General features: G+C 42.0%; 2 protein-coding genes and 1 long non-coding RNA gene across 9 annotated transcripts in view; 2 read left to right on the top strand and 1 right to left on the bottom strand.

Moving 5' to 3' along the window:
• LOC126995310 (uncharacterized) overlaps window positions 1–15,458 on the top strand; it is a 41,791-nt gene extending 26,333 nt beyond the window's left edge. The window contains exons 7-13 of the mRNA XM_050854799.1: window positions 5,344–5,542; window positions 6,928–7,073; window positions 7,342–7,543; window positions 8,039–8,165; window positions 10,040–10,206; window positions 13,600–13,684; window positions 14,584–15,458. Of these exons, the coding sequence (XP_050710756.1) occupies window positions 5,344–5,542; window positions 6,928–7,073; window positions 7,342–7,543; window positions 8,039–8,165; window positions 10,040–10,206; window positions 13,600–13,684; window positions 14,584–14,693 (1,036 nt within the window). The 3' untranslated portion in view covers window positions 14,694–15,458. The remainder of the gene's footprint in view (window positions 1–5,343; window positions 5,543–6,927; window positions 7,074–7,341; window positions 7,544–8,038; window positions 8,166–10,039; window positions 10,207–13,599; window positions 13,685–14,583) is intronic.
• Window positions 10,217–13,587, bottom strand: LOC126993834 (uncharacterized). 7 transcript variants are annotated; one of them, XR_007748336.1, is made up of 4 exons: window positions 10,932–13,587; window positions 10,852–10,867; window positions 10,492–10,611; window positions 10,217–10,411 (listed from the first exon to the last, which is right to left on the bottom strand). It is a non-coding gene; the product is annotated as an uncharacterized LOC126993834 (long non-coding RNA). The 7 variants fall into 7 exon arrangements; XR_007748324.1 differs by lacking the exon at window positions 10,492–10,611 and having other exon boundaries at window positions 10,812–12,367; window positions 12,648–13,587; XR_007748331.1 differs by lacking the exon at window positions 10,492–10,611 and having other exon boundaries at window positions 10,812–12,567; window positions 12,648–13,587.
• Window positions 15,459–20,628: 5,170 nt separating the features above from the next.
• LOC126993851 (basement membrane-specific heparan sulfate proteoglycan core protein-like) overlaps window positions 20,629–25,000 on the top strand; it is a 63,091-nt gene continuing 58,719 nt past the window's right edge. The window contains exon 1 of the mRNA XM_050852994.1: window positions 20,629–20,737. The gene's annotated coding sequence lies outside the window, so the exon portion shown is untranslated. The remainder of the gene's footprint in view (window positions 20,738–25,000) is intronic.

The raw sequence follows: 25,000 nt of genomic DNA on the forward strand, positions 1-25,000 counted from the left end.
CTCATACATACACACATACCGTCTCGTTTGTGTGTGATTTGTTTGTTTTAGTCTTCATATATTAGTGATTGCCATGGACGGAGTGTGAATAAGTCTTGCATGAAAACTATAGCAAGGTTGTGTATGGAATGAGTGATGGAGCGAATGTTCTCCGAAAAAAAGACAAGCTCATAAAGTATTTTTCTTCTTCAATACGACCAGTTTCCTTCAACCTTCACACACTGAGTAATACCTAACCGAACGTGACGAAAAACAATGCTTGAACATAATATTCAGCAAGGGTTTGTGTAAGGAAGGGGATGACAGACTTGCCCCCTCCTACTACTTTTCAACTTCCTTTCACACACACAAATGATTTGCTTGAGATAATGAACAAAAGAGCAGCGTAGTGAGTGTCTTATAAAGAAAAGGTTGAAAAAGGAAGAGAATACCGTAAGTTAACCATAGAAAGAGTGTTGACAATTTGTTAGGAATGAGTTGGGAAAGGAAACCACATACAGCAGACACGCTAGGCCGGATTTTTTTTTTTTTTTTTAAAGGAAAGAGTTGAATAAGGAAGGTAACACACTAAGCCAACCATAGAAAGAAATAAGAGAAAAGAAGACAGTTACTTTTTGTTAAGGAGAGAGTTGAATAAGGAAGGTATCACACTAAGCCAACCATAGAAAGAAATAAGGGAAAAGAAGACAGTTATTTTATGGTAAGGAAACTGTTGACTAAGGAAGAGAACACACCAGCCAACGATAGAGAGAAATAAAAGAAAAGAAGACAGTTATTTTATGGTAAGGAACGAGTTGAAAAAGGAAGAGAACACACTAAGTCAACCATAGAAAGAAATAAAAGAAAAGAAGACTGTTATTTTTTGGTAAGGTAACACACTAAGCCAACCATAGAAATAAATAAGAGAAAAGAAGCTATTTCATGGTAAGGAAAGTGTTGAATAAGGAAGAGAACACAGAAAATCAACCACAGAGAAAGTTGTTTTATTTGGCTCGGAGAACTGAATAAGGATGATAAGACAATAACTCAACCATATAAAAAAATGACAGTTATTTTTAAGGAAAGAAATGAATAAGGGAGATAACACAACAGGCCAGTCATAGAAAGAGTTGCCTTTTTTTTCATTTTTCACTGTTGCATTCCTAGTTCAGTCTTGGGCGTGCTTTCTTTCACTAACATCGACTCCAATGCGTCTCCGTAAGATAAAGAACTACGAACTGTTTAAGTCAGTGTGAGTTGGGGCAGCATGTCGCAGTCGGGTTTTGTTACATCCTTGTTTTACTTTGCTTTCGGACTGTTTTATTATACCGCAGCAAAACATCGCTCTCCATATTTAATTCGCGAGCCAAAACACATATCAGCAGTTTCACCCAGGTTAATTTCGGAGGTGAGAGAGAGAGAGGGAGAATGTATCGATCTAGTGGTATGCATGCTATTTTGTCTTCTCCGCCTTCAGACTGTTTCCTTATACCGCATCAAAAGTAAGCTCTCTATATTTAATTCCTAAACCAAAATACAGCGCACCGGTTCCATGCAGGTTTATTTTGGGAGGTAGAAGAATTTAGGGGGCAGGGTTTGGCGGGGATAGGGTGTTGGGGCTGTATAGAGACAAGAAGGAAACAGAGAGAAGAATGGTGAAGCCGGCAAAAGTGTTCCTCGCTCAGTGCTAGGAAAAAAGGGCGCAAATGCGTGATTAAGTGAAAATAAGTGACTTTTTTGCAGTTAAGAAAGTCACATAGTACTGAAAATGAAAGTGTGTGAATAAGAAGGAAAGAGGAACGAGAGGAGGAGGACCTAAGAAGCGATACAAAGCGTTACAAGTAAAAAAAAAAAGAAGAAGGGTTAGGAGGAAGCAGTTTTATAGAGTAGGGGAATGTGCAGGTCTATCTATAACAATAACCTATGATAATAATAATGCGTGGTCTATCTACAGTGGTATGCGTGCTAAGCTATAAAGGAGCTGGCGGGGTTCGAGTGGGCGTACAAGCAGTTAAGACCACGACCTTCCCTAGCCGCTCATCTTGTCTTGTAGGCTAGTGTTTGGGTGTCCGAGGGAAGCTAACGAAGGGAAAGGCTGCTGACTAAGATGTAAAAGTCGATCTTTTGTCCCGGGGTTAGGTTGGTGCAAGGAAATAGAGGAGGACGAGGAGGATGAGGTTGGTGCAAGGAAATGGAGGAGGACGAGGAGGAGGAAGTTGGTGCAAGGAAATGGAGGCAGAAAGGAAGGTGGGGCAAGGAAACGGAAGAAGGAAGGAAGGAAGGAAGGGTGGTGCAAGAAGGAGGAGGAAGGAAGGAAGGAAGGAAGGAAGGAAGGGTGGTGCAAGAAGGAGGAAGGAAGGAAGGAGAGTGGAGCAAGGAAATGGAGGTGAACATGGAGAAATCACCGAGTTTAATTACCTGTGTCCTCCTTTTTTTATCTCTACTTATGCTAACAGGAAGTGGAGAGAGAGAGAGAGAGAGAGAGAGAGAGAGAGAGAGAGAGAGAGAGAGAGAGAGAGAGAGAGAGAGAGAGAGAGAGAGAGAGAGAGAGAGAGAGAGAGAGAGAGAGAGAGAGAGAGAGAGACAGACAGACAGACAGACAGACAGACAGACAGACAGACAGACAGACAGACAGACAGACAGACAGACAGACAGACAGACACACACACACACACACACACACACACACACACACACACACACACACACACACACAGAGAGTGGAGGTTAAGGCTCTTCGTCTCATCAGCTCTCCTCCTACTGATAGTCTTCTACCTCTTAAATTCCGCCGCGATGTTGCCTCTCTTTCTATCTTCTATCGATGTTTTCATGCTGACTGCTCTTCTGAACTCGCTAACTGCATGCCTCCCCCCCTCCCGCGACCCCGCTGCACACGACTTTCTACTCATGCTCATCCCTATACTGTCCAAACCCCTTATGCAAGAGTTAACCAGCATCTTCACTCTTTCATCCCTCACGCTGGTAAACTCTGGAACAATCTTCCTTCATCTGTATTTCCTCCTGCCTATGACTTGAACTCTTTCAAGAGGAGGGTATCATGACACCTCTCCTCCCGAATTTGACCTTGCTTTTGGCCACCTCTTCTGATTCTTTTTATGGGAGCAGCGATTAGCGGGCTTTTTTTAATTATTGTTTTTTTTGTGTGTGCCCCTGGGATGCCTCCTTTGTTGTAAAAAAAAAAAAAAGGAGGTTATCAGTCTTATTAAGTGCTCGTGTCCCCGTCTTACGTTTTCAATCACCTTTCCTGGTTTGGTTATGTAATAATTAACCACTTAGGGTCGAGCGGCTCTCCTTGCCTCATTCGAGATAAAGGGAGAGAGAGTGCACTTGAGAGCATGTGTACCGACGGCGCGGCCCCCTCCCTTTGTCCGCCGTCACCTCGTCATTCGGGCAGGTAAACTCCCCCTAAATGGCTTCATAAGAGCGCCTGTCAGATAAGCAAGGGTTCCAAAGGGGTGTAAGCCTAAGCTGCGGTCCTGTGTAGCTTAATGAGACTGACAGGCGTCAACGGTGTAATAAAAAATGAAATATACTTCTTTTTAGGTTGAAGAATAGAGAATTATTGTCGTTTGAGGATCTCTGAAGCGATGAAGTAAATGAGATGCTGGGACTGATTGGGGAATGGATGATTGTTTGCGTCCACGGTGGAAAGCCATAAAAAAGGGGATATATTTTTTTTAGGTCAAAGAATATAAGAATATTTTCGTTTGAGAATCTTTGGAGCGGTAATGTAAATGAGCATGTTGAAGGAAGGTTGTAATATGCTGGAACTGGTTGAAGAATTAAGAATTATGTTCGTTTAAAAGTCCCTGGAGCGATGAAGTAAATGAGGACCTTGAGCGAAGGTTGTAAGATGCTGGGGATGGTTGAAAATTAGAGGATTATTTTCGTTTAAGAGTCTCTGGAGCGATGAAGTAAAGGAGCATCTTGAGTGAAGGTTAAAGATGCTGGGAATGATTGAAAACTGCAGGACTGATTTAGTTTGAGTATCAGGAACGATGAAGTAAATGAGCATCGTGAAGGAAGGTTGTAGATGCTGCATGGGACTGACTGGAGACTGAAGGACCGATTTAGTTTAATTAATAAGAGTGTATGTAGCGTTGAAGTAAATGACCATCTTGAGGGAAGGTTACACGATGCCGGGAGTCTTCTCTTTTGTCCTAGGGAAGGCTACAGATGAGGTCAGTGTTGCAGGTTTTTTTTTTTTTTTTTTTTTTACATTCTGGGTGGCGGAGCACGGGGTCCATATGAGATCCGATTCGTAGCCGCCGTTCCGATCGTGCTATCGGTAACAATGGCCACCAGTTTGATCCAGATAAAACTGATAAATCTACACACCCCTTGTTTTTGGTGGCACGTCGCGGTACAGTTGATAATAACAATGTCTGCCGGCTCCAAAACCCGTGTGTTGCAATAGCGTTCATTTGTCTCCTCGCGCATTGAAACTCATCCAAAGACACCTATACCTTGTTTGTGATATGGCGCTGTAGACGGCGAGAAGTAATGCCGTATCTTGATGGAGAGATAAGAACGCTTTGCCTCAGAGCTAAAATTAATCTCGACCTTTGCACTCGTGTTGCAGAAGAATCCCTTACTCCCGGAAACATGGCTGAGTAGCATTTGGGTCAGCACAGAACACACGACTCACCATGCAGGCACACGTGTATCGATCACTCCCAGGCGTGAACGATCGGTGGCGGTGCTGGTGGTGGTAATGGTGGTAGTGGTGATTGTGGCAGGCTGGGGAAAGTATGGTGAGGTTTGCTGGTTAGGTTGAGTAAGGTGAGGTTAGATGAGGTGAAGTTAGGTAAGATAAGGTGATGTTAGGTAAAGTTTGGTTTGGTTAGGTGAGGTTTGAATAGGTTAGGTAAGGCTTTTGGTTAGATTTGGTGGTGGTGGTGCCTGATCATTACTTTCCGCAGCTGTGTCCCGAAGTGAATAAGCTGCCGGAGGTGTGAGTGGGCGGCGGGGGTGTGGGGTAACGCCTCTCCCCGCAGCTTGTGTAATCATAGAGTGACTACCTGAGCTGCCTGTGCCGGTGAGGTGTGCCGCAGCTTCATGAGAAACAAGAGACTCGCAGCCAAAGCGTTAACTTTTCGATGCGTCAAAGACCCACCATAATGGTTGATGGTGAAAGGGGTCTAATGAAGTTTAATTATTTTTTCACGTTCCACTTATGGTGCTGGTAGGCTTACTTGGTGGGGTTTGGTGAACGGCCCCAGCCAGTTACGGTGCAGGTAAGTATTTATAGTGGCGCCATCTTTCTTGCTCAAGCTGTCCCCCGGAGCTCATTTTACATCAACTACAACTTTGATCTCTTGCAGGTTATAAGTCCAGCGACTGACTCAGCGTCCGCACCATGAGCGAGAAGAAGAAGCTGCTGAGCGGGCACACGGTGGAGCCCCTGACAGAGAAGGAGCAGAACGAGATCACAGCGACGGGGGTTCTGTTCCCCGCCCCGATGGTCCGTCTGCAGCCCGACGGGTGGCTGCTGCCCGACATCATGCCCCAGAAGTACCTCAACAGGGTATATAACTTTAAAGTGAGTACAATATAAATTCGTGCTAATAAGTCCCCCTCAACCTTTGCTGTCAGATAAAAGGAGCACTGTGTCAACTTTGAGACGACCTCTTCAATGTTTATGACGTAACCAAATCACTGGACGTAGTCTATCTTGATTTCCAGAAAGCGTTTGATAAAGTCCCGCATCATAAATTACTTTACAAATTAAAGCAAATAGTTATTGACGGTCAGGTAAACCAATGGATCGCGAATTGGTTGAGCAACAGACAACAAAGAGTAGTGATTGACGGATTTAACTCAGAGTGGGCGCCGGTCACTAGTGGCGTCCCTCAGGGTTCGGTTCTTGGCCCAGTGCTCTTCATTATTTACATCAACGACGTGGATGTTGGACTCAATAATCCCATTAGTAAATTTGCAGACGACACAAAGATTGGTAACTCGGTTCTTACTGACGAAGACAGGCAAAGCCTCCAAGAGGATTTGCACAAAATTTCAGCTTGGTCGGATAGATGGGAGATGCCCTTTAACGTAGACAAGTGCCAGGTCCTTCAAGTTGGAACGAGGAATAAGAAGTTTGATTACGAAATGCGCGGCGTTAAACTCAAAAGCGTTCAATGCGTCAAGGACTTGGGGGTCAAAATAGCGTCAAACCTCAAATTCTCACAGCAATGCATCGATGCAGCAAATAAAGCGAACAGAATGTTGGGCTTCATTAAAAGAAACTTTTTATTTAAGAATAAAGATGTAATACTCCCGCTCTACAACAGTTTAGTCAGACCCCACTTGGAATATGCGGTACAGTTTTGGTCTCCCCACCATGCAAAGGATATTGCTAAATTAGAAGGTGTTCAGCGTCGGGCAACGAAAATTATCCCTTCCTTGCGCAACAAATCCTACGAAGAAAGGCTTTCTACCCTTAACATGTTCTCTCTTGAGAAACGTCGCCTCCGAGGAAAACTGATCGAATGTTTTAAAATACTTAATGGTTTCACGAATGTAGACAGATCAACATTGTTTATGATCGATGACACTTTGCGCACGAGGAACAATGGCGTAAAACTCAGATGTAGACAAGTAAATTCAGACTGCACCAAATTTTTCTTCACCAACGTTGTAGTGCGAGAATGGAATAAGCTCCCATCATCAGTGGTCCAGTGTAACACGATTGACTCCTTCAAAAATAAGCTCGACCGTCACTTCCTTCAACTTAATATCAACTAGAGTAGAAATGCAACGTTTTGGAGTCTTCTGATTAATGTAAAATCACTTAGGTTTAAGGACAGACCACCAAGTCTGGACCATGTGGTCTGTGTGGTCTGATTTTCTATGTAAATCTATGTAAATCCTCTGCTTCCCATTCCCCTTCACTAACGTCTGCCTTCCCGGCCCCTCCCCGCCCCACAGTTCCGCCCAGACGACCTGATAGTGATGTCCAGCCCCAAGTCCGGCACCACGTGGATTCAGGAGATCCTGTGGACGATGACGAACAACCCTGATCTAACCCACCCCGAAACCAACACCCCCATCCTAGACCGCTCCCCCGATATCTCGTAAGTAAGCGCGCACGCACATTCATAAAAACTTACCTCTCACCTTTCCATTTCATTTGAGAAGCATCACAGTTACGTGCACCCTTTGGTTTTCTTTCCCACACGTAAGATATTAATAAAATGTTCCAGACCTCTTAAATACACACACACACACACACACACACACACACACACACACACACACACACACACACTCAAAATCACGCCCGCTGAAGTAAAAAAAATACCTGCCAAGAAATATCAGACGTCGACTTTCCTCCCTTCACAGATTCGACTTCTTGTTCGACACCATCGTGGCTGAGTTTCTCAAGTTCGAGTCGTTCAGAAAGTGGTTCTCGGAGGTGTGTCCGGGGCGCAAGGAGGAGGACGGCATAATGCTGCAGATCGCCGAGCTAATGCCCGGGAGGAGAATTATAAAGTGCCACCTCCCGCTGTGCCTCTTGCCGCCTGACCTACTCGACACAGCCAAGGTGAGGGCACAGGTAGACAGGGCGAGGTAAAAACGCACAGGTAAAAAGGTGTAGGTACGCTGCTCAGCCGCCTTAAATATAGAAAAGGAGTGAATTGGTGTAATTACAAAATAATCGCTACTCATCTGCCATACCTTACACAGCCAAGGTGGGGGCAAAGGTAGGTGTAGATATAGGTACAGATAGATAAAGGTACAAATAGAGGTATGCCGCCCACCTTTCGTCTCACATCTAAGGCAAGAGAATAGACAAGGACACAGGTACAAATACGTAAAGGATATAATATGATTTTCCCCTTACGTTTTTTTTTTTTGTTGTTGTTGTTTTTTTTTGGTGTGTTTGGCAATACCTATTTTCTGTCTGTATGTATTGTCTTTTCTATTTATTGAGGGAAAGTTGATTATAAATATAGAGGGATCTGACTCCTCTCATCCAATATATCACTCACCCTTAGCTCCTTTCCTGCTGCCCTCACCCCACGACTCCCTTCTGCAGGTGGTGTACGCGGCTCGCAACCCCAAGGACGCGATCGTGTCCTACTACAACATGCTGAACAAACTGAGCGTCGCAGAGAGCTCCTCCGACTTCGACAACTTCGCCAGAGCCTTCATGGACGATAACTGTGAGTACCGCGACTGTCATGCACCGCGGGCCAAGCTGTGAGGTGGTGGGGTGAGGTGAGGATAGGGCAGGTGAGGTAGAGTGAAGTTTGATCAAGTTAGGTTAGTTAAGTGAGGTGAGGTAAGGTGAGGTGAGATAAGGTGAGGTGAGGTGAGATAAGGTGAGGTGAGGTGAGATAAGGTGAGGTGAGGTGAGATAAGATGATGTTAGATAAGATAGGAGGTGAGGTTTAATTAGGCTTTTGATTAGCGCTGGTTAGGTAAGGTGGTGAGGTTTGATCAAGTTAGGTTAGGTGAGGTAAGGTTATGTTAGGTGACATGAGGTGATGTTAGGGTGAGAGCATTATGCGCTGAGGTGAAATGAGGTGAGGTTGGGATAAGTTAGGTAAGGTCTATTAATTAAGTGTGTTAAGATTAGATTGGTTAGGCTAGATTAGATTAGGCTTGGTATAGTGAGACTTAACAGGTATACTCATGCCTCACCAATCTTTTCCCCTTCTACAATAAAGTAATTGAAGCGGTAGACAGAGATGAAAACTATGATGTAATTTATCTTGATTTTAGTAAAGCGTTTGACAAAGATCCTCACCATCGACTGTTGCTTAAATTACACCTCACGGAATAGAGGGTAAAGTTTAGAACTGGGTCAGGACGTGGCTTATCAATAGAAAGAAAAAGAAAAGGGCAGCTCAATGGTAAAAGATCTGACTGGGGCTGTTACGAGTGGGGTCTCACAAGGTTCGGTATTAGGTTCACTGTTGTTTATCATTTATATCAATGACATAGATACAGATATTAGTAGTGATGTCAGTAAGTTTGCTGAGGATACCAAGATCGGTAAAGTAATTAAGTCGAATCAGGACGCTAGTATTCTCCAGGATGAACTAAACAGATTGTGTGACTGGGCGGAGAAATGGTAGATGGAGTTCAATGTATCAATGTAGGGAAGTGCAATATTCTGAGTGTAGGTAAGAACAACCACTCACATAACTATTGCTTAAATGACACTCCCATAAGCAGGTCTGGGTGCGAGAGGGATTTAGGGGTGTTAGTGAGCTCTGATCTCCGTCCAAGAGCACAATGCATTTAAGCTAGAAATCGAGCAAACAGGGTGCTGGGATTCATTTCAAGGAGCGGATAAGCAGCAGAAACGCCGAGGTCATCCTCAAACTATATTTGGCATTAGTTAGACCTCATCTTGATTATGCGGTTCTGTTCTGGTCACCTTACTATATAATGGATATCAAATTGTTAGAATCGGTACAGAGAAGAATGACTAAGATGATTCACGGGTTAAGAAACTTGCCATACGAGGAAAGACTCGAAACAATTAAACTTGCATTCTCTTGAAAGGCGAAGGGTGCGAGGTGACTTGATAGAGGTTTATAAATGAATGAAAGGCTTTAATAAGTGGGATATTAATAAGGTTCTGATGGTAAGAGAACCGTTTAGTACATGTAGTAATGGGTTTCAACTGGATAAATTCAGATTCAACAGGGACATAGGCAATGAGTGGAACAGGCTCAGCAGTCATGTGGTGAGTGCCAATACAACTGTCACATTGAAAAATAGATTAGATAAATTCAGGGACATTGATACTAGGTGGGTTAGATTCACAGGAGATAAGGTTCACAAGAGCTGCATTGTACAGGTCTACCGGCCTTTTGCAGATTCCTTACGTTCTTATGTTCTTATACTGCAATATGGGGTCACCCTCCAAGTCTAGAGCATTGGCCTGACCCTTGCAGTTGGTAAGGTTAGGTTAGTTAGGTTAGGTTAGGTTAGACTTCCTGAGGTGAGACATAACAGTTAGGCAGATGTAATAAATAATAAAGCGAGCCACTCAGAGCCTAACAAAGTGTCCTGGCCCTCGCAGTCCTGTTCAGCCCGTACTGGCGGCACGTGCAGCTGGCGTGGGAGCAGCGGAGTCACCCCAACATGTGTTTCGTCTTCTACGAGGACCTCAAGGCAGACACCAAGAAGCACATCAAGCGGCTACATGACTTCATCGGAGCGGATCTCACGCAGAGTCAGCTCGATGGCGTGAGTTTGATGTGGCCTTTTCTTTGTATTTAGTTTATTATTGACTTCGATGTTGGCTTCACTTTATCTTTACTTTATTCTTGACTTCGATGTTGACTTCACTTTATCTTTACTTTATTCTTGACTTCGATGTTGACTTCACTTTATCTTTACTTTATTCTTGACTTCGATGTTGACTTCACTTTATATTTAGTTTATTCATGACCTCGATGTTGACTTCACTTTATATTTAGTTTATTCATGACTTCGATGTTGGCTTCACTTTATCTTTAGTGTATTCTTGACTTCGATGTTGGCTTCACTTTATCTTTAGTGTATTCTTGACTTCGATGTTGACTTCACTTTATCTTTAGTGTATTCTTGACTTCGATGTTGACTTCACTTTATCTTTACTTTATTCTTGACCTCGATGTTGACTTCACTTTATATTTAGTTTATTCATGACTTCGATGTTGGCTTCACTTTATCTTTAGTGTATTCTTGACTTCGATGTTGGCTTCACTTTATCTTTAGTGTATTCTTGACTTCGATGTTGGCTTCACTTTATCTTTAGTGTATTCTTGACTTCGATGTTGGCTTCACTTTATCTTTAGTTTATTCTTGACTTCTATGTTGGCTTCACTTTATATTTAGTTTATTCTTGACTTCTATGTTGACTTCACTTTATCTTTAGTGTATTCTTGACTTCGATGTTGGCTTCACTTTATCTTTACTTTATTCCTGACCTTTATCTTTACTTTATTCTTGACCTCGATGTTGGCTTCACTTTATCTTTACTTTATTCTTGACTTCGATGTTGGCTTCACTTTATCTTTACTTTATTCTTGACTTCGATGTTGGCTTCACTTTATCTTTACTTTATTCTTGACTTCGATGTTGGCTTCACTTTATCTTTACTTTATTCTTGACTTCGATGTTGGCTTCACTTTATCTTTACTTTATTCTTGACCTTTATCTTTACTTTATTCTTGACCTCGATGTTGGCTTCACTTTATCTTTACTTTATTCTTGACTTCGATGTTGGCTTCACTTTATCTTTACTTTATTCTTGACTTCGATGTTGGCTTCACTTTATCTTTACTTTATTCTTGACTTCGATGTTGGCTTCACTTTATCTTTACTTTATTATTGACTTCGATGTTGGCTTCACTTTATCTTTACTTTATTCTTGACTTCGATGTTGGCTTCACTTTATCTTTACTTTATTATTGACTTCGATGTTGGCTTCACTTTATCTTTACTTTATTCTTGACTTCGATGTTGGCTTCACTTTATCTTTAGTTTATTATTGACTTCGATGTTGGCTTCACTTTATATTTAGTTTATTATTGACTTCGATGTTGACTTCACTTTACCTTTAGTGTATTCTTGACTTCGATGTTGGCTTCATTTTATCTTTACTTTATTCTTGAGTTCGATGTTGGCTTCATTTTATCTTTACTTTATTCTTGACTTCGATGTTGGCTTCACTTTATCTTTAGTGTATTCTTGACTTCGATGTTGGCTTCATTTTATCTTTACTTTATTCTTGACTTCGATGTTGGCTTCACTTTATCTTTACTTTATTCTTGAGTTCGATGTTGGCTTCACTTTATCTTTACTTTATTCTTGAGTTCGATGTTGGCTTCACTATATATTTTGTTCATTCTTGAGTTCGATGTTGGCTTCACTTTATCTTTACTTTATTCTTGACTTCGATGTCGGCTTCACTTTATCTTTACTTTATTCTTGAGTTCGATGTTGGCTTCACTATATATTTTGTTCATTCTTGAGTTCGATGTTGGCTTCACTATATATTTTGTTCATTCTTGAGTTCGATGTTGGCTTCACTTTATATTTTGTTCATTCTTGAGTTCGATGTTGGCTTCACTATATATTTTGTTCATTCTTGAGTTCGATGTTGGCTTCACTTTATATTTTGTTCATTCTTGAGTTCGATGTTGGCTTCACTTTATCTTTACTTTATTCTTGAGTTCGATGTTGGCTTCACTATATATTTTGTTCATTCTTGAGTTCGATGTTGGCTTCACTATATATTTTGTTCATTCTTGAGTTCGATGTTGGCTTCACTTTATATTTTGTTCATTCTTGAGTTCGATGTTGGCTTCACTTTATATTTTGTTCATTCTTGAGTTCGATGTTGGCTTCACTTTATATTTTGCTCATTCTTGAGTTCGATGTTGGCTTCACTATATATTTTGTTCATTCTTGAGTTCGATGTTGGCTTCACTTTATATTTTGTTCATTCTTGAGTTCGATGTTGGCTTCACTATATATTTTGTTCATTCTTGAGTTCGATGTTGGCTTCACTTTATATTTTGTTCATTCTTGAGTTCGATGTTGGCTTCACTTTATATTTTGCTCATTCTTGAGTTCGATGTTGGCTTCACTTTATATTTTGTTCATTCTTGAGTTTGATGTTGGCTTCACTTTATATTTACTTTATTCTTGAGTTCGATGTTGGCTTCACTTTATATTTACTTTATTCTTGAGTTCGATGTTGACTTAACTTTATCTTTGGCTTATTAAGAATCTGGGAATTTTTATCACGAGTTTGTTATCTTCCGACACTCCTCCTCCTCTTCTTCTACCTCTATTTTCCTTTCTTTCTCTTTCCCATCCTCCAATAGAGTTTATTCAGAGTTTTCATTGAGTTCGTCTGTCCTTCCCTATCATTCTCTCTCTTTTTCTGTGTCTTTCGATTTCTGTCTGTTTGTATCTTTTTCTCTCTCTCTCTCTCTCTCTCTCTCTCTCTCTCTCTCTCTCTCTCTCTCTCTCTCTCTCTCTCTCTCTCTCTCTCTCTCTTGTTCTTCCAGTCCGGTTCCGGTTTTCCTTTTTCTCTTCGCTTACATTCCTCGTGCCCGTCTGCCTGTTTCTTTCTCTTTTAAACTTTCTCTGTGTCTTTCAATTTCTGGCTGTTTGTACCTCTATTCCTCCTCCTCTCTCTCTCTCTCTCTCTCTCTCTCTCTCTCTCTCTCTCTCTCTCTCTCTCTCTCTCTCTCCATCAAAGGTAGTCGCAGGTAACACTTCATTCGGCGGTACGTAATGTAATCTTTTGGGGCCAAGGCTCACGGGGGTGCCAAAGCTTTCTTATCGGTGGCGTTAATCCTCGCTCACACTAATTATATTGGTGTGTGTGTGTGTGTGTGTGTGTGTGTGTGTGTGTGTGTGAGTGTGAGTGTGTGTGATAAAGTGACAAACACAAACATCATACAAACATAGCCAAACAGAGACAGACAGAAACAGTGACAAACAGACACACAGGGGAACTAATTTCGACATAAACTAATAAATGAGTGAACAGGTTAATGATGACAAACAATACTATATCACGTGATTAATTTAACGAAGATACTGACAATCTCTCTCTCTCTCTCTCTCTCTCTCCTGCAGGTGGAGCATCACACGTCCTTTAAGTCGATGAAGGAACGAGGCGAACCAATGAGAGACGGATTATTCACGAACTTTTTCCGGAAAGGTGTGTGTGTGTGTGTGTGTGTGTGTGTGTGTGTGTGTGTGTGTGTGTGTGTGTGTGTGTGTGTGTGTGTGTGTGTGTGTGTGTGTGTGTGTGTGTGTGTGTGTGTGTGTGTGTGTAAAACCTTAGTATTAGGAAAAGGATAGTAGGAAGGAAGGAAGAGAAAGAAAAAGGAAAAGAGAATGAAGGAAGGAAGGAAAGAAGGAATCAAAGAAAGGTTTTTTTTTTTTTTTTTTAGCTTTTGTGTGTGTGTGTGTGTGTGTGTGTGTGTGTGTGTGTGTGTGTGTGTGTGTAAAACCTTAGTATTAGGAAAAGGATAGTAGGAAGGAAGGAAGAGAAAGAAAAAGGAAGTGAGAAGGAAGGAAGGAAGGAAAGAAGGAATCAAAGAAAGGTTTTTTTTTTTTTTTTTTGCTGTTGTAGCTTTTTGGTGTGTGTGTGTGTGTGTGTGTGTGTGTGTGTGTGTGTGTGTGTGTGTGTGTGTGTGTGTAAACCCTTATTATTAAGAAAAGGATAGTAGGAAGGAAGAAAGATAAAAAAAAAAAAAGGAAATGAGCAGGAAGGAAGGAAGGAATCAAAAAGAATGAAAGCGAGTGTAGTTTTTCGTTTTGTTTTGTTTTGCTGTTGTAGCTTTTTTTTTTTTTTTTTTGTGTGTGTGTGTTTTTACATGTTTACCTTCACCTGTAAAAACCTTGTCACCATTTTCTTCAAGCTTTAGTCGCCCTTCCTTCCCTTTACATCTTGAGTGTGAAGATGTAATTTAAACTACCATATATATTCCTCTCTCCCTCTCACGCTCCCACACACACTTTTCTCCTCACAGCCAAGCCTAAACTTAACCCTACAATCAAGGACACACTTCACCTCTTATACCAACCCTTAATCACGCCTAAACACGCCTGCAGGTACAACAGGCGACTGGAAGGGATATTTCACGCCCGAACTCAGGGCGGACATGGACAAGTGGATAGAGGAAAACGCCAGCAAGATCGGAATTACTCACAATTGGGATTGACAACCTTGATACCTGCCCCGCGCCCACCTGTGACACCTGAGCCTACGGTCCCCCGGGGTAAGGCAGGATGACCGGATGGAAAGATGGAAGAGTTGAAAGGGATGAAGAAGGAAGAAAGAGGCCCGTTAACGATTTAAGGATGGAAGAAAGGAGGGGAAGAAGAATTAGATAAGAAAAGAAGGCAGGGTGAAAAATATGGTGCAATTTAAAAAGGAAGGAAGATATGAAGTACAAATCAGAAGTAGAATAATGAAGGAATGGAAAAGAATGGAAGAAGAAGAACTGAAGGAAAGATGGATTGAATGAACTAAGGCAAGAAAAACAGTAAGAACGAGAAAAGAGCAGCTGAGAGGAAGGAAGAAAGAAAGGAAGTACAAATCAGAAAGAAGCAGAATGATGAATGAAGGAGGGCTGCACTGAATGAACTAAAGCAAGGAAAAAAAAAGGGAAGAACAGTGAAAGGGCAGATGGCAGGAAACGCTTCGTAACTTAATTCAAACCTTATTCGTATGTAGTTCTAATTTATATACATTTTTTTTTCCACGTTGCTTTGATTAATGTACATCTTTTTATTTTCTCTCCCCTCTTTTACTTCGTCCTCACTCAAAGCTAACGACGAGATTTCTTTCTTTTTTCATGTTTTATTCTTCGTCCCCGTGTTGACAGTCTCGAGATTCTGTGTTTACGTTCGTTTCGTCTGTGGACTCCCTGGGAACCATTTCATAACTCTTGATGTGATGAAAAAAAATAAAGGAAAGGAACGTGGTGATGGGCTTTTTGATGACCTGTCCTACCTGAGCTACCTTTGTTTATGGTGCTGCTGCGAGTAATTGTGTTACCTGTGTTGCTATCCACCAGGTGAAGGAGTAGTGGACTGTGAGGTGGGTTCAATGCCCCTATATCTTTCTACCTGTCTATATATCTACCAGTCTATATGTATACCTCTTTACCTATATTTCTGTGTACCTGGTAATGAGGAAAGGTGCAATGTGGAAGAAATAAGGGAGTACTATTCATGTATTTTTTTCTGATTATCTTTTTTTACATGCCTATTTGCCCACCTATCTATCCCTTACTCTCTTCCTGTCTAGCTGGGTTTCTGTCTATCTTGTAATAAGGAAAGGTGTAATGAAGGGGGAAATAAGTAAGTACAGGTAATGTAATAGTCCCTAATAATCTTTTTTACCTGCCTATTTGTCTACTTGTTTACCTATATTTCTGTCTACCTGGTAATGAGGAAAGGTGCAATGAGGGAGAAATAAGGGAGTTCTGTCTATATACTTCCCCCTGATTAACATTTTACCTGCCTATCTGCCAACCTGTCTACCGAACTACCTGTCTACCTAACGACCTACCTGGTAAAGAGGACAGGGAAGGTATAAGGAGGTAATGAAAGTACTATCTTTGTCTACCTTAACATTTGCCTAACTATATATCTAACTACCTGTATCTGCCTACCTGCTTTTCTATCTAATCAATGGGTAGGGTAAGGTAATGTGGGTTTTGTCTACCTGAATAATTGCCTAATCGTATATTTCATTACCTGTCTCCCTCTCTACCAGTTTTTCTGCCTACTTAATCAAGGGGTAGGGTACTGTTATGTAGGGTAATCAGAATGTACTGCCTCTACTCGCCTGCCTCTCTTGTCAGCTTCAGCGAGGAAGGCGAAGGAAGGGTTGTGAAGCCACCTGTCATCAGCCCTTCCGCCCACCAGAGAGGGAACCAGCGCAGGGAAAGGAGTTGTGGAAGGGCTCTGCTTATCTGTTTGCTTCCTGACCACCTGAGGGATGAGTTAAAAGAATTTCCGTGTTTAGACCGATTCTTGTTTTGTTTTACAGTAAAGGAACAGTTCAAGGGCAAAAATAAACAGGAAATGGTCCGCTAGCACTGCACCTATAAAGGAGAGTGAGAAAAGTAGCCAAGAGAGGCAGAAGAGGTAGTCAATATATTATCTGAATAAGCTGTATGCCCATAATCACTTAGCCAACGTAGAAAAGAAACAGAGGAAGGAGAGAAAGGAGACAAAAGGCAATGAGAAAAAGGGTTGTCAAGCTGTCTTAATCTATCTAAGAAGAGGTAAGAGTCAGTCATTATTGTCTTATTAGAAGAGGCTGTCTTTCTATCTGTTTCATTATCTGTCTTGAGATTGGAAACACCGAAGAAGACAAAGGTTTGGTTAGACGGAAATGTAGTCTACTTACCTTTGTCGACCCAAGAAAGAGAAGAGTTAATCTACCCATCGACCTGTCTGTGTGCCTGAGACCGAAAAAGAAGAGACGAGGAGGTACAAGTCCATTTAGTTAGTCCTTCTTCGTTAACCTGAGAGAGAGAGAGAGAGAGAGAGAGAGAGAGAGAGAGAGAGAGAGAGAGAGAGAGAGAGAACAGACATGGATGACAATGAGACGGTTACGAAGAGATACAAGCTGCCTGTCTACCAGTTCCGCCAACATAAGAAAGACGAATGACTGTTTCCCGAATATAACGAATTCAAGTCTAGGAAAAGCAGGTAAAAGGAAAGAATTTTACTGGCGGAATGGCTACATTTTCTCCGTCTCTCCAGGGATGCCCACGTTCGAATACACACACACACACACACACACACACACACACACACACACACACACACGGCGGGGATCAAAATTGCAGCAGTAACAATTTTCTGAAATACGGAGGCTTTTTTCATATCAACCGACATACAAAAATAAACTCTCTCTCTCTCTCTCTCTCTCTCTCTCTCTCTCTCTCTCTCTCTCTCTCTCTCTCTCTCTCTCTCTCTCTCACTCTCTCACTCACACACACACACACACACACACACACACACACACACACACACACACACACCTGAAAACGAGCCGTTCCCCAATAATTAAATCACCTGGACGAGCTGGACCCAGGTAACAACAGGAGAACCGCGACTGACTAACAAACACCTGTCCACCCAACCTGCATATACCTTTAGTCCACACAAGCCATTCACCGAGGAGGGGAGGAAGGAAGGAAAGGAGAAAAGAAGGAAGGAAGAAGGGAAGAAAGGAAGGATGGATGGAAGGAAGTACAAATAAGGGGTAGAATAATAAAGGGATGGAATATGGGGTTAAAGTTGAAGGCTAAAGAAGTTGAAGTCTAATGAAGTTGAAGGTTAATGTGTTTCTTTATCAGTTTAGGTTTTGGTCAGTCTTCCATTAGATAAGAGAAGGTCGTGGGTCTTCGGTGACTTGTGTAGTTTAAAATGGTCGATCTAACTCTAAACAGGTATAAAGAATTCCACGTAAACGGTCAAATTATCGGTGTTAGCTAAGTCTTTAATACGGAAAGGTTCACAAAAAAGGTCGATCACACTACACACAAACAAGTCCAGGTAAAGGTCAAGGAGTTAGTTAGCTTAGTCTTTAATACGGAGAGGTTCACGCTTAGTCCCTCTTGGTGGTATTCTAAGCAGCCTTCGTGCCTTCCCTGCCGGGTCGCCTCCAGGACAAGGGCGGCTATTGTCTTGGCGACGCGGTCCAGCGAGAGGAAGGAAGGCCCGGAAAATGTCTGGATAATAACACCGGAAGGAACGTGAAGGGAGAAACTGAAGGTGCTGCATTCTCTCTCGCTGGCTCTTGCTCTCCTGCTCTCCTGCTCTCTCTCTCTCTCTCTCTCTCTCTCTCTCTCTCTCTCTCTCTCTCTCTCTCTCTCTCTCTCTCAGTCGAGGTATTTATTTTCAATCATCTTAACCAAATTAAAGATTCACCGCAGTAGAAAACATGAAAATTGGTGAATGAAAGGGTGAAAGTGTTCTCTCTCTCTCTCTCTCTCTCTCTCTCTCTCTCCAATTCCTTTCCTTTTCTCTCCCTCTCTGCCTCTCTCTCCTCTTTACCTACCTGCCTATACCTACCCCCTACATCACCACTCTTTCCAGACGGACATTAAAACATATATCATTGATGCTTCACTTTCCATCTCCTTTGTTTTAAAAAGAGAGACGAGCGTCGCACTTCTCTGGAACACGAAGAGCAAAGTAAGACAATGGAATATTAGCGTATCTCGAATCTCGCCCACTGACGGAGAAGAACAACAAGAACAAGAACAAAAACAAGAACAAGAAGAACAAGAAGAATAAGAAAACCAAGAAAAAGAAAAAGAAGAACAAAAACAAGAACAAGAAAAACAAGAAAACAAGAAAACGAACAAAAAGAAGAACAAAAACTAGAAGATGAGCAAGAAGAAGAAGAAAAATAGAAGAAGAAGAATAACAACAAGAAGAAGAACAAGAACAAAAACAAGAACAAGAAGAACAAGAAGAATAAGAAAAACAAGAAAAACAAGAAAAAGAAAAAGAAAAACAAGAAGAACAAGAAGAAGAAGAACGAACGAACAAAAATAAGAAAAAAACAGACAAAGAAGATGGAGGCGGTGGCTGAGTCGTCAGAGTAACGGCTCCGTGTTCAGGAGGACGCGAGTTCAATCCCCGCCCTGTGCCACCAAGCTGGGATTTTTCAGCCGCCGCCGAGTGGCTTAAAACTACCCACATGCTGTCCAGAAGACCACCTATCAACCCAGACTCTAGATTCTAGGATCAAAGATCCAGCAGCATGAGCCAATGCAAGATGGCGCCACTATAAACACTTGCCTGCCCCAGAACGGGCTGGGCCGACCATCAGGACCCACCGGAAAGAAGCCTTGGACCGACCATCAGGATCCACCGGGAAGAAGCCTACCGGCGCAATAGGCCGCAATGTAAAAAATAAAAAATAAAAAATAAAAAGTACTAACAAGAGGAGGAAGGAAGAAAGGGAAAATAAGAAGCAGGTATATCTTTAATTGGTTGCCTAGGCAGCTATCCGGGTAACAAGCACCTGCAGAGGCGCTGAAAGGAGGAGGAGAAGGATAAACAATATCAGACACTATTTCCATCGCTTTTGTGTGGCTCTCCATGGAAGTCAAACCCACACGAGTCCCCATACCCAGAAGAGACATCTAAGAGAGGAGGGAAGAGAGGGAAGAGGGGGAAGAGGAGGAAGAGGGGGAAGAAGGGGAAGAGGAGGATGAGGGGGAAGAGGAAAAAGAAGCATTATCCCTTAACACTATGGGTGGATGGGTTGCAGACGGTCACCAGGCACCAATAGGAAAGACTTAGCCAGCACAAGCTCTAACAAAGCTTCTTCAGGGAAAAAAGTATGAGGAGAGGGCTGAGGGCAAAGCATTACCTCGAAAGTAATATTTTTCTCGTGTGGAAATTCCGTCGAGGTTATCACCCGGGCAACTACGCCTAGACCACGGAAAAGAAGGACAGAAGAAGAGGAGGAAGAGCAGGAAGACGACCAAAGATCGTCTCAACACTATTTCCCCCCCGCTGTGGGCGTCGTGCTAAGGCTGTGGTCTAGGCTGCGGCACACCTACCCACACCCCTCCCGTAGGGGGAGGAAGTGGTTGTGTGGTCAGCGTGCGGGCGCGGCGTCCAGGAGGACACAATTTCTTGTCTCGCCCGCAATTTTTTAGTCACCGCCGAGTGGCCTAAGACTACCCACATGCTGTCCTGAAGACCACCAATCAACCCGGATTCTAAAATTTCTCTAAAAGAGGATAAAAGATCAGCTCCAGGGGATAACATGGTCCAAGCAATATGGCGCCACTATAAACACTTGCCTGTGCCATAACGGGCTGTGGCCGGCCATCAGGCCCTACCAAGAGGGCCTACCGGCGGCAAGGGCGAAATGTTAAAAAGAATAAAACATCACAAGCCCGGTAAGACATTTGATTCAGGGATGCTGGAAGGGTAAGAAGGATGAGGTGGAGGAAGAAGGATCATCTCTCAACACGATCTACGGCTGTGGGTGTCTGGCCGAGATCGTGATCTAGGCCATAAAACCCCTACCCGCACCTTAGCATCAGACGCCCGGTAAGACATCAGATTCAGGGATGCTGGGAGGGCAGGCGTGGACCAATATACAGGACTGGGTGGACAGGAGCCGTGCCAGTGTGCATTGAGCCGGCGTGAGGTGAGGAGTGTCGCCGCACTGTCCTCCATCGGTCACTTACTCACGGTGTCTGTCGCAGCTCAGGTGAGTGTGTGTAAAGATTCCCAGGTGTTTACAGGTGTTCATTAACGTGATACCTGATTATACCTGGCATTTTAGTGCAGGGATGTGACAGGTGTGTGTATGGATTTTAATAAACGTGAAGTCAGCGTCAAGAGCCGTGAGTTCAAAGCATATTGTCCCGTGTCCATATTGTTATGAAAAACCATTCAGTGCAGTGATGAGTTCATTGTGTGTTGTGCCCGAGCGGCGAAAAGCAAAGCACCGCGACCCCACGTCTCTCTTGATGCTTTGTTGGTTACGGGATATGGACGAGTTCGCTGCCGTGATCTTTTATGTGTTATTTTATGTAATGTTTCAACCAGACGCTTCACAATAGGATAAGGTGTGAAAATGAGGTCTACACACACACATTATTTTTTTTCTGGGGCTTTGGGGGTTACGAGATATGTACTTGTCTCGCTGCACAGCTCCCTAATGTTTATTGTTTGTGTTGTTTTAACCAGATGCTTTACAATAGGAAGAGATGTGAAAAGGAAGACTACACACACATTTTTTTCTTGCTGACGCTTTGAGAGTTACAGGATACGAACGCGTTTCGCTGCACTGCCCAATTATTTTTTTTTTTTTATGTATTGTTTTAATCAGACCTTTCACACTAGGATGAGATGTGAAAATAAAGACTACACAAACAAATTATTTTTTTTCTGATGGCGCTGGACTTGTCTCGCTGCCCTGCCCCCTGATGTTCTTTTTTCATGTATTGTTTTAACCAGACTCTTCACAATAGGATGAGGTGTGAAAATAAAGACTACACACACACACACACACACACACACACACACACACACACACACACACACACACACACACACACACACACAATATTTTTTTTCTGATGCTGCTGAGGGTTAAAGGATGGTCTTATTTCGCTGCCCTGAGCCTCTGTATTTTTATTTTTTTTACAGCTAAGGAGACAGTTCAAGGGCGTAAAGAAAAATATTAAAAAAAAAGCCCGCTACTTACTGCTCCTGAATAGAGGTCAACGGAGTGGCCAAAAAGAGAGGTCAATATGTGTCTATGTTATGTATTACTTTAACTAGACGCTTCGAAATATGATGATGTACCCGAGACGTGAAAACTAAAACCACCCAACCACACACCCACCCACCCACACACACACACACACACACACACACACACACACACACACACGATTCTTTCTTGCTCTTCTTGTCTTCATTATTTTTCTCCATATTTTATCCATAGATTCATGAGTTCATTGAGTGGTTTGTCCTAAGCTAAGAACACAAACATACGAGCACACACAAGCGTAGCAAACACAAACAAACATACACATACCAAACACATACAGACACACGAACACATGGCCTCGTTGGCTCTAATGGAAGCTACAACGTCGACTTATTTGACGCGTTGATCCAATTATCTATATCATTGTAACGTTAGTGTGCAGTGTGAGTCCGCGTCGCCCTTGTTTCATAAATATATATATAGAGACCCCTTGATGGACCTTACAATAGAATGGACTTGTATGAAACGCTGCTCCAATTATGCTATTTTGTTTATTATTTTCTTTATTTGTCTTGTTAATTAATTGTGAAAAGCAAACTTAAGACCTTCAGTGCGTTTCCTCGTGTTGGTATTTCTACTCATCACTATTTTTCATTTCATTCATAGCAAAAAGGAAATTAAGACGTTTTTCTCTTGTTAATGCATTATAAAAGACTAAAAATTAAGACCACTATTGGAGGTTATCAATTACATATCTTCAGTGCATTTTGTCATGTTGCAAAGTTATTTCTATCGACCGCTTTGAACTTCAACATTCATAACAAGGAGTAGATTAAACCTATTTCTCTAGTTAATCCATAATAACAAACAAAGACCCACTGACTGAGCTATCTATTCTACTCCTTCAATGCGTTTCCTCAGGTTTGTTATTCCTATCGACCGCTTTGAACTCCTACATTCATAACAAGGAGTAGATTAAGACCTATTTCTCTAGTTAATCCATAATAACAAACAAAGACCAACTGACTAAGCTATCTATTCTACTTCTTCAATGCGTTTCCTCAGGTTTGTTATTCCTAATAACAAACAAAGACCCACTGACTGAGGTATCTATTCTACTCTTCAACCTCAGGTTTGTTATTCCTATCGACCGCTTTGAACTCCTACATTCATAACAAGGAGTAGATTAAGACCTATTTCTCTAGTTAATCCATAATAACAAACAAAGACCCACTGACTCACTCTTACATTCATAACAAGGAGTAGATTAAGACCTATTTCTCTAGTTAATCCATAATAACAAACAAAGACCAACTGACTAAGATATCTATTCTACTTCTTCAATGCGTTTCCTCAGGTTTGTAAGTTATTCCTATCGACCGCTTTGAACTCCTACATTCATAACAAGAAGTACACAAGACCTATTTCTCTAGTTAATCCATAATAACAAACAAAGACCCACTGACTGAGCTATCTATTCTACTCCTTCAATGCGTTTCCTCAGGTTTGTTATTCCTATCGACCGCTTTGAACTCCTACATTCATAACAAGGAGTAGATTAAGACCTATTTCTCTAGTTCATCCTCAATAACAAACAACGACCAACTGACTAAGATATCTATTCTACTTCTTCAATGCGTTTCCTCAGGTTTGTAAGTTATTCCTATCGACCGCTTTTCACTCTTACATTCATAACAAGGAGTAGATTAAGACCTATTTCTCTAGTTAATCCATAATAACAAACAAAGACCAACTGACTGAGCTATCTATTCTACTTCTTCAATGCGTTTCCTCAGGTTTGTTATTCCTATCGACCGCTTTGAACTCCTACATTCATAACAAGGAGTAGATTAAGACCTATTTCTCTAGTTAATCCATAATAACAAACAACGACCCACTGACTAAGATATATATTCTACTTCTTCAATGCGTTTCCTCAGGTTTGTTATTCCTATCGACCACTTTTTTCCCTTCCATTAATAACGTGGGGTAAATTAGGACGTCTCGATAGTGGCTTAATCAATATGGGCAAGAGTTCTGTTTTCTCTACTGGCTGGTTTATTAATTTATTCATCGACTCATTCATAACGTCACTCAGTCCTCTATTCATTTGTCCCACCGCTCCTTCCTTCCCTCAATCATTTATTTGTGTCAGTGTTCCTTTATTCTTCCCTTCAGTCATTCGCTCACTAATCCATTAACTCGCGTCTTCGTCCGCTCTTTATTCTGTTCATTTTCTTCTTTATTTATTTCTATCGTCGTTCCTTCCTTCTTTCATTCAGTCATTCACTTCTTCATTGATTCCTGACTTCGTTCCTTCCTTCTTTCATTCTGTCATTCACTTCTTCATTGATTCCTGACTTCGTTTCTTCCTTCTTTCATTCTGTCATCCATTTGTGTTTTCGTTCATTTTATATTTAATTTATCCATTAAGTCACTTCGTCATTGATTCCTGTCTATTCTTTTCTTTCTTTCATTCTTAATTCCCGTATTCGTTTCTGTCTCTCAATCATTCTTAAGTCCTGTCTTCGTTTCTTTCTCTTCTTCCTTCCTTCCTTCATTCATTCACTTGCTCCTTTCTCCTTTCTTTCACTCAATCCTTCACCCTTACTCACTACCATTCACTCATCGTTCAGTTCACATCATTAATACGACTTTCCATTGATTCCTGACTTCGTTCTTTTATCCTTTTACTCCCTCACTTCACATCTTCCTCCTTCACTCCTACTCACTTCCATTCCCTCATCCTTCAGTTCACCTCTTTGATACGACTTTCCATTGATTGCTTCCTTCCTTCATTCACTCATTCACTTATTCCTCCTTCCACTCAGTCCTTCACTCCTACTCACTACCATTCCCTCATCCTTCAGATCGTGACATTAATACAACTTTCCATTGATTCCTTCCATCATTCTTTCACTCATTCACTTCTTCCTCCTTTCACTCAATCCTTCTCTCCTCCTCACAACCATTCCCTCATCCTTCAGTTCGTGACATTACCAGGGGAAGGCAGAGGATTACGAAGGTTTAGGTTCCCGGCGCATTAACACAGCGGAAAGGGGCGGCAAGTGCACGAAACTGGCATAAGAACACGGAGGCACGCACTTAAACATGGCCAGGTGTGGGGGGCTTCCGTCACGTTAATTAACAGGTGATAGGGAAAACGTAGAGCGCCAATGAACTATATAACGACTATCCGGTCTACGTCATTGATTAACACGTGAAAAGGTAAATAAATGAAACATGGCCAGG

This window comes from Eriocheir sinensis, chromosome 7 (genome assembly GCF_024679095.1).
Source record: "Eriocheir sinensis breed Jianghai 21 chromosome 7, ASM2467909v1, whole genome shotgun sequence".
Taxonomy (NCBI): domain Eukaryota; kingdom Metazoa; phylum Arthropoda; class Malacostraca; order Decapoda; family Varunidae; genus Eriocheir; species Eriocheir sinensis.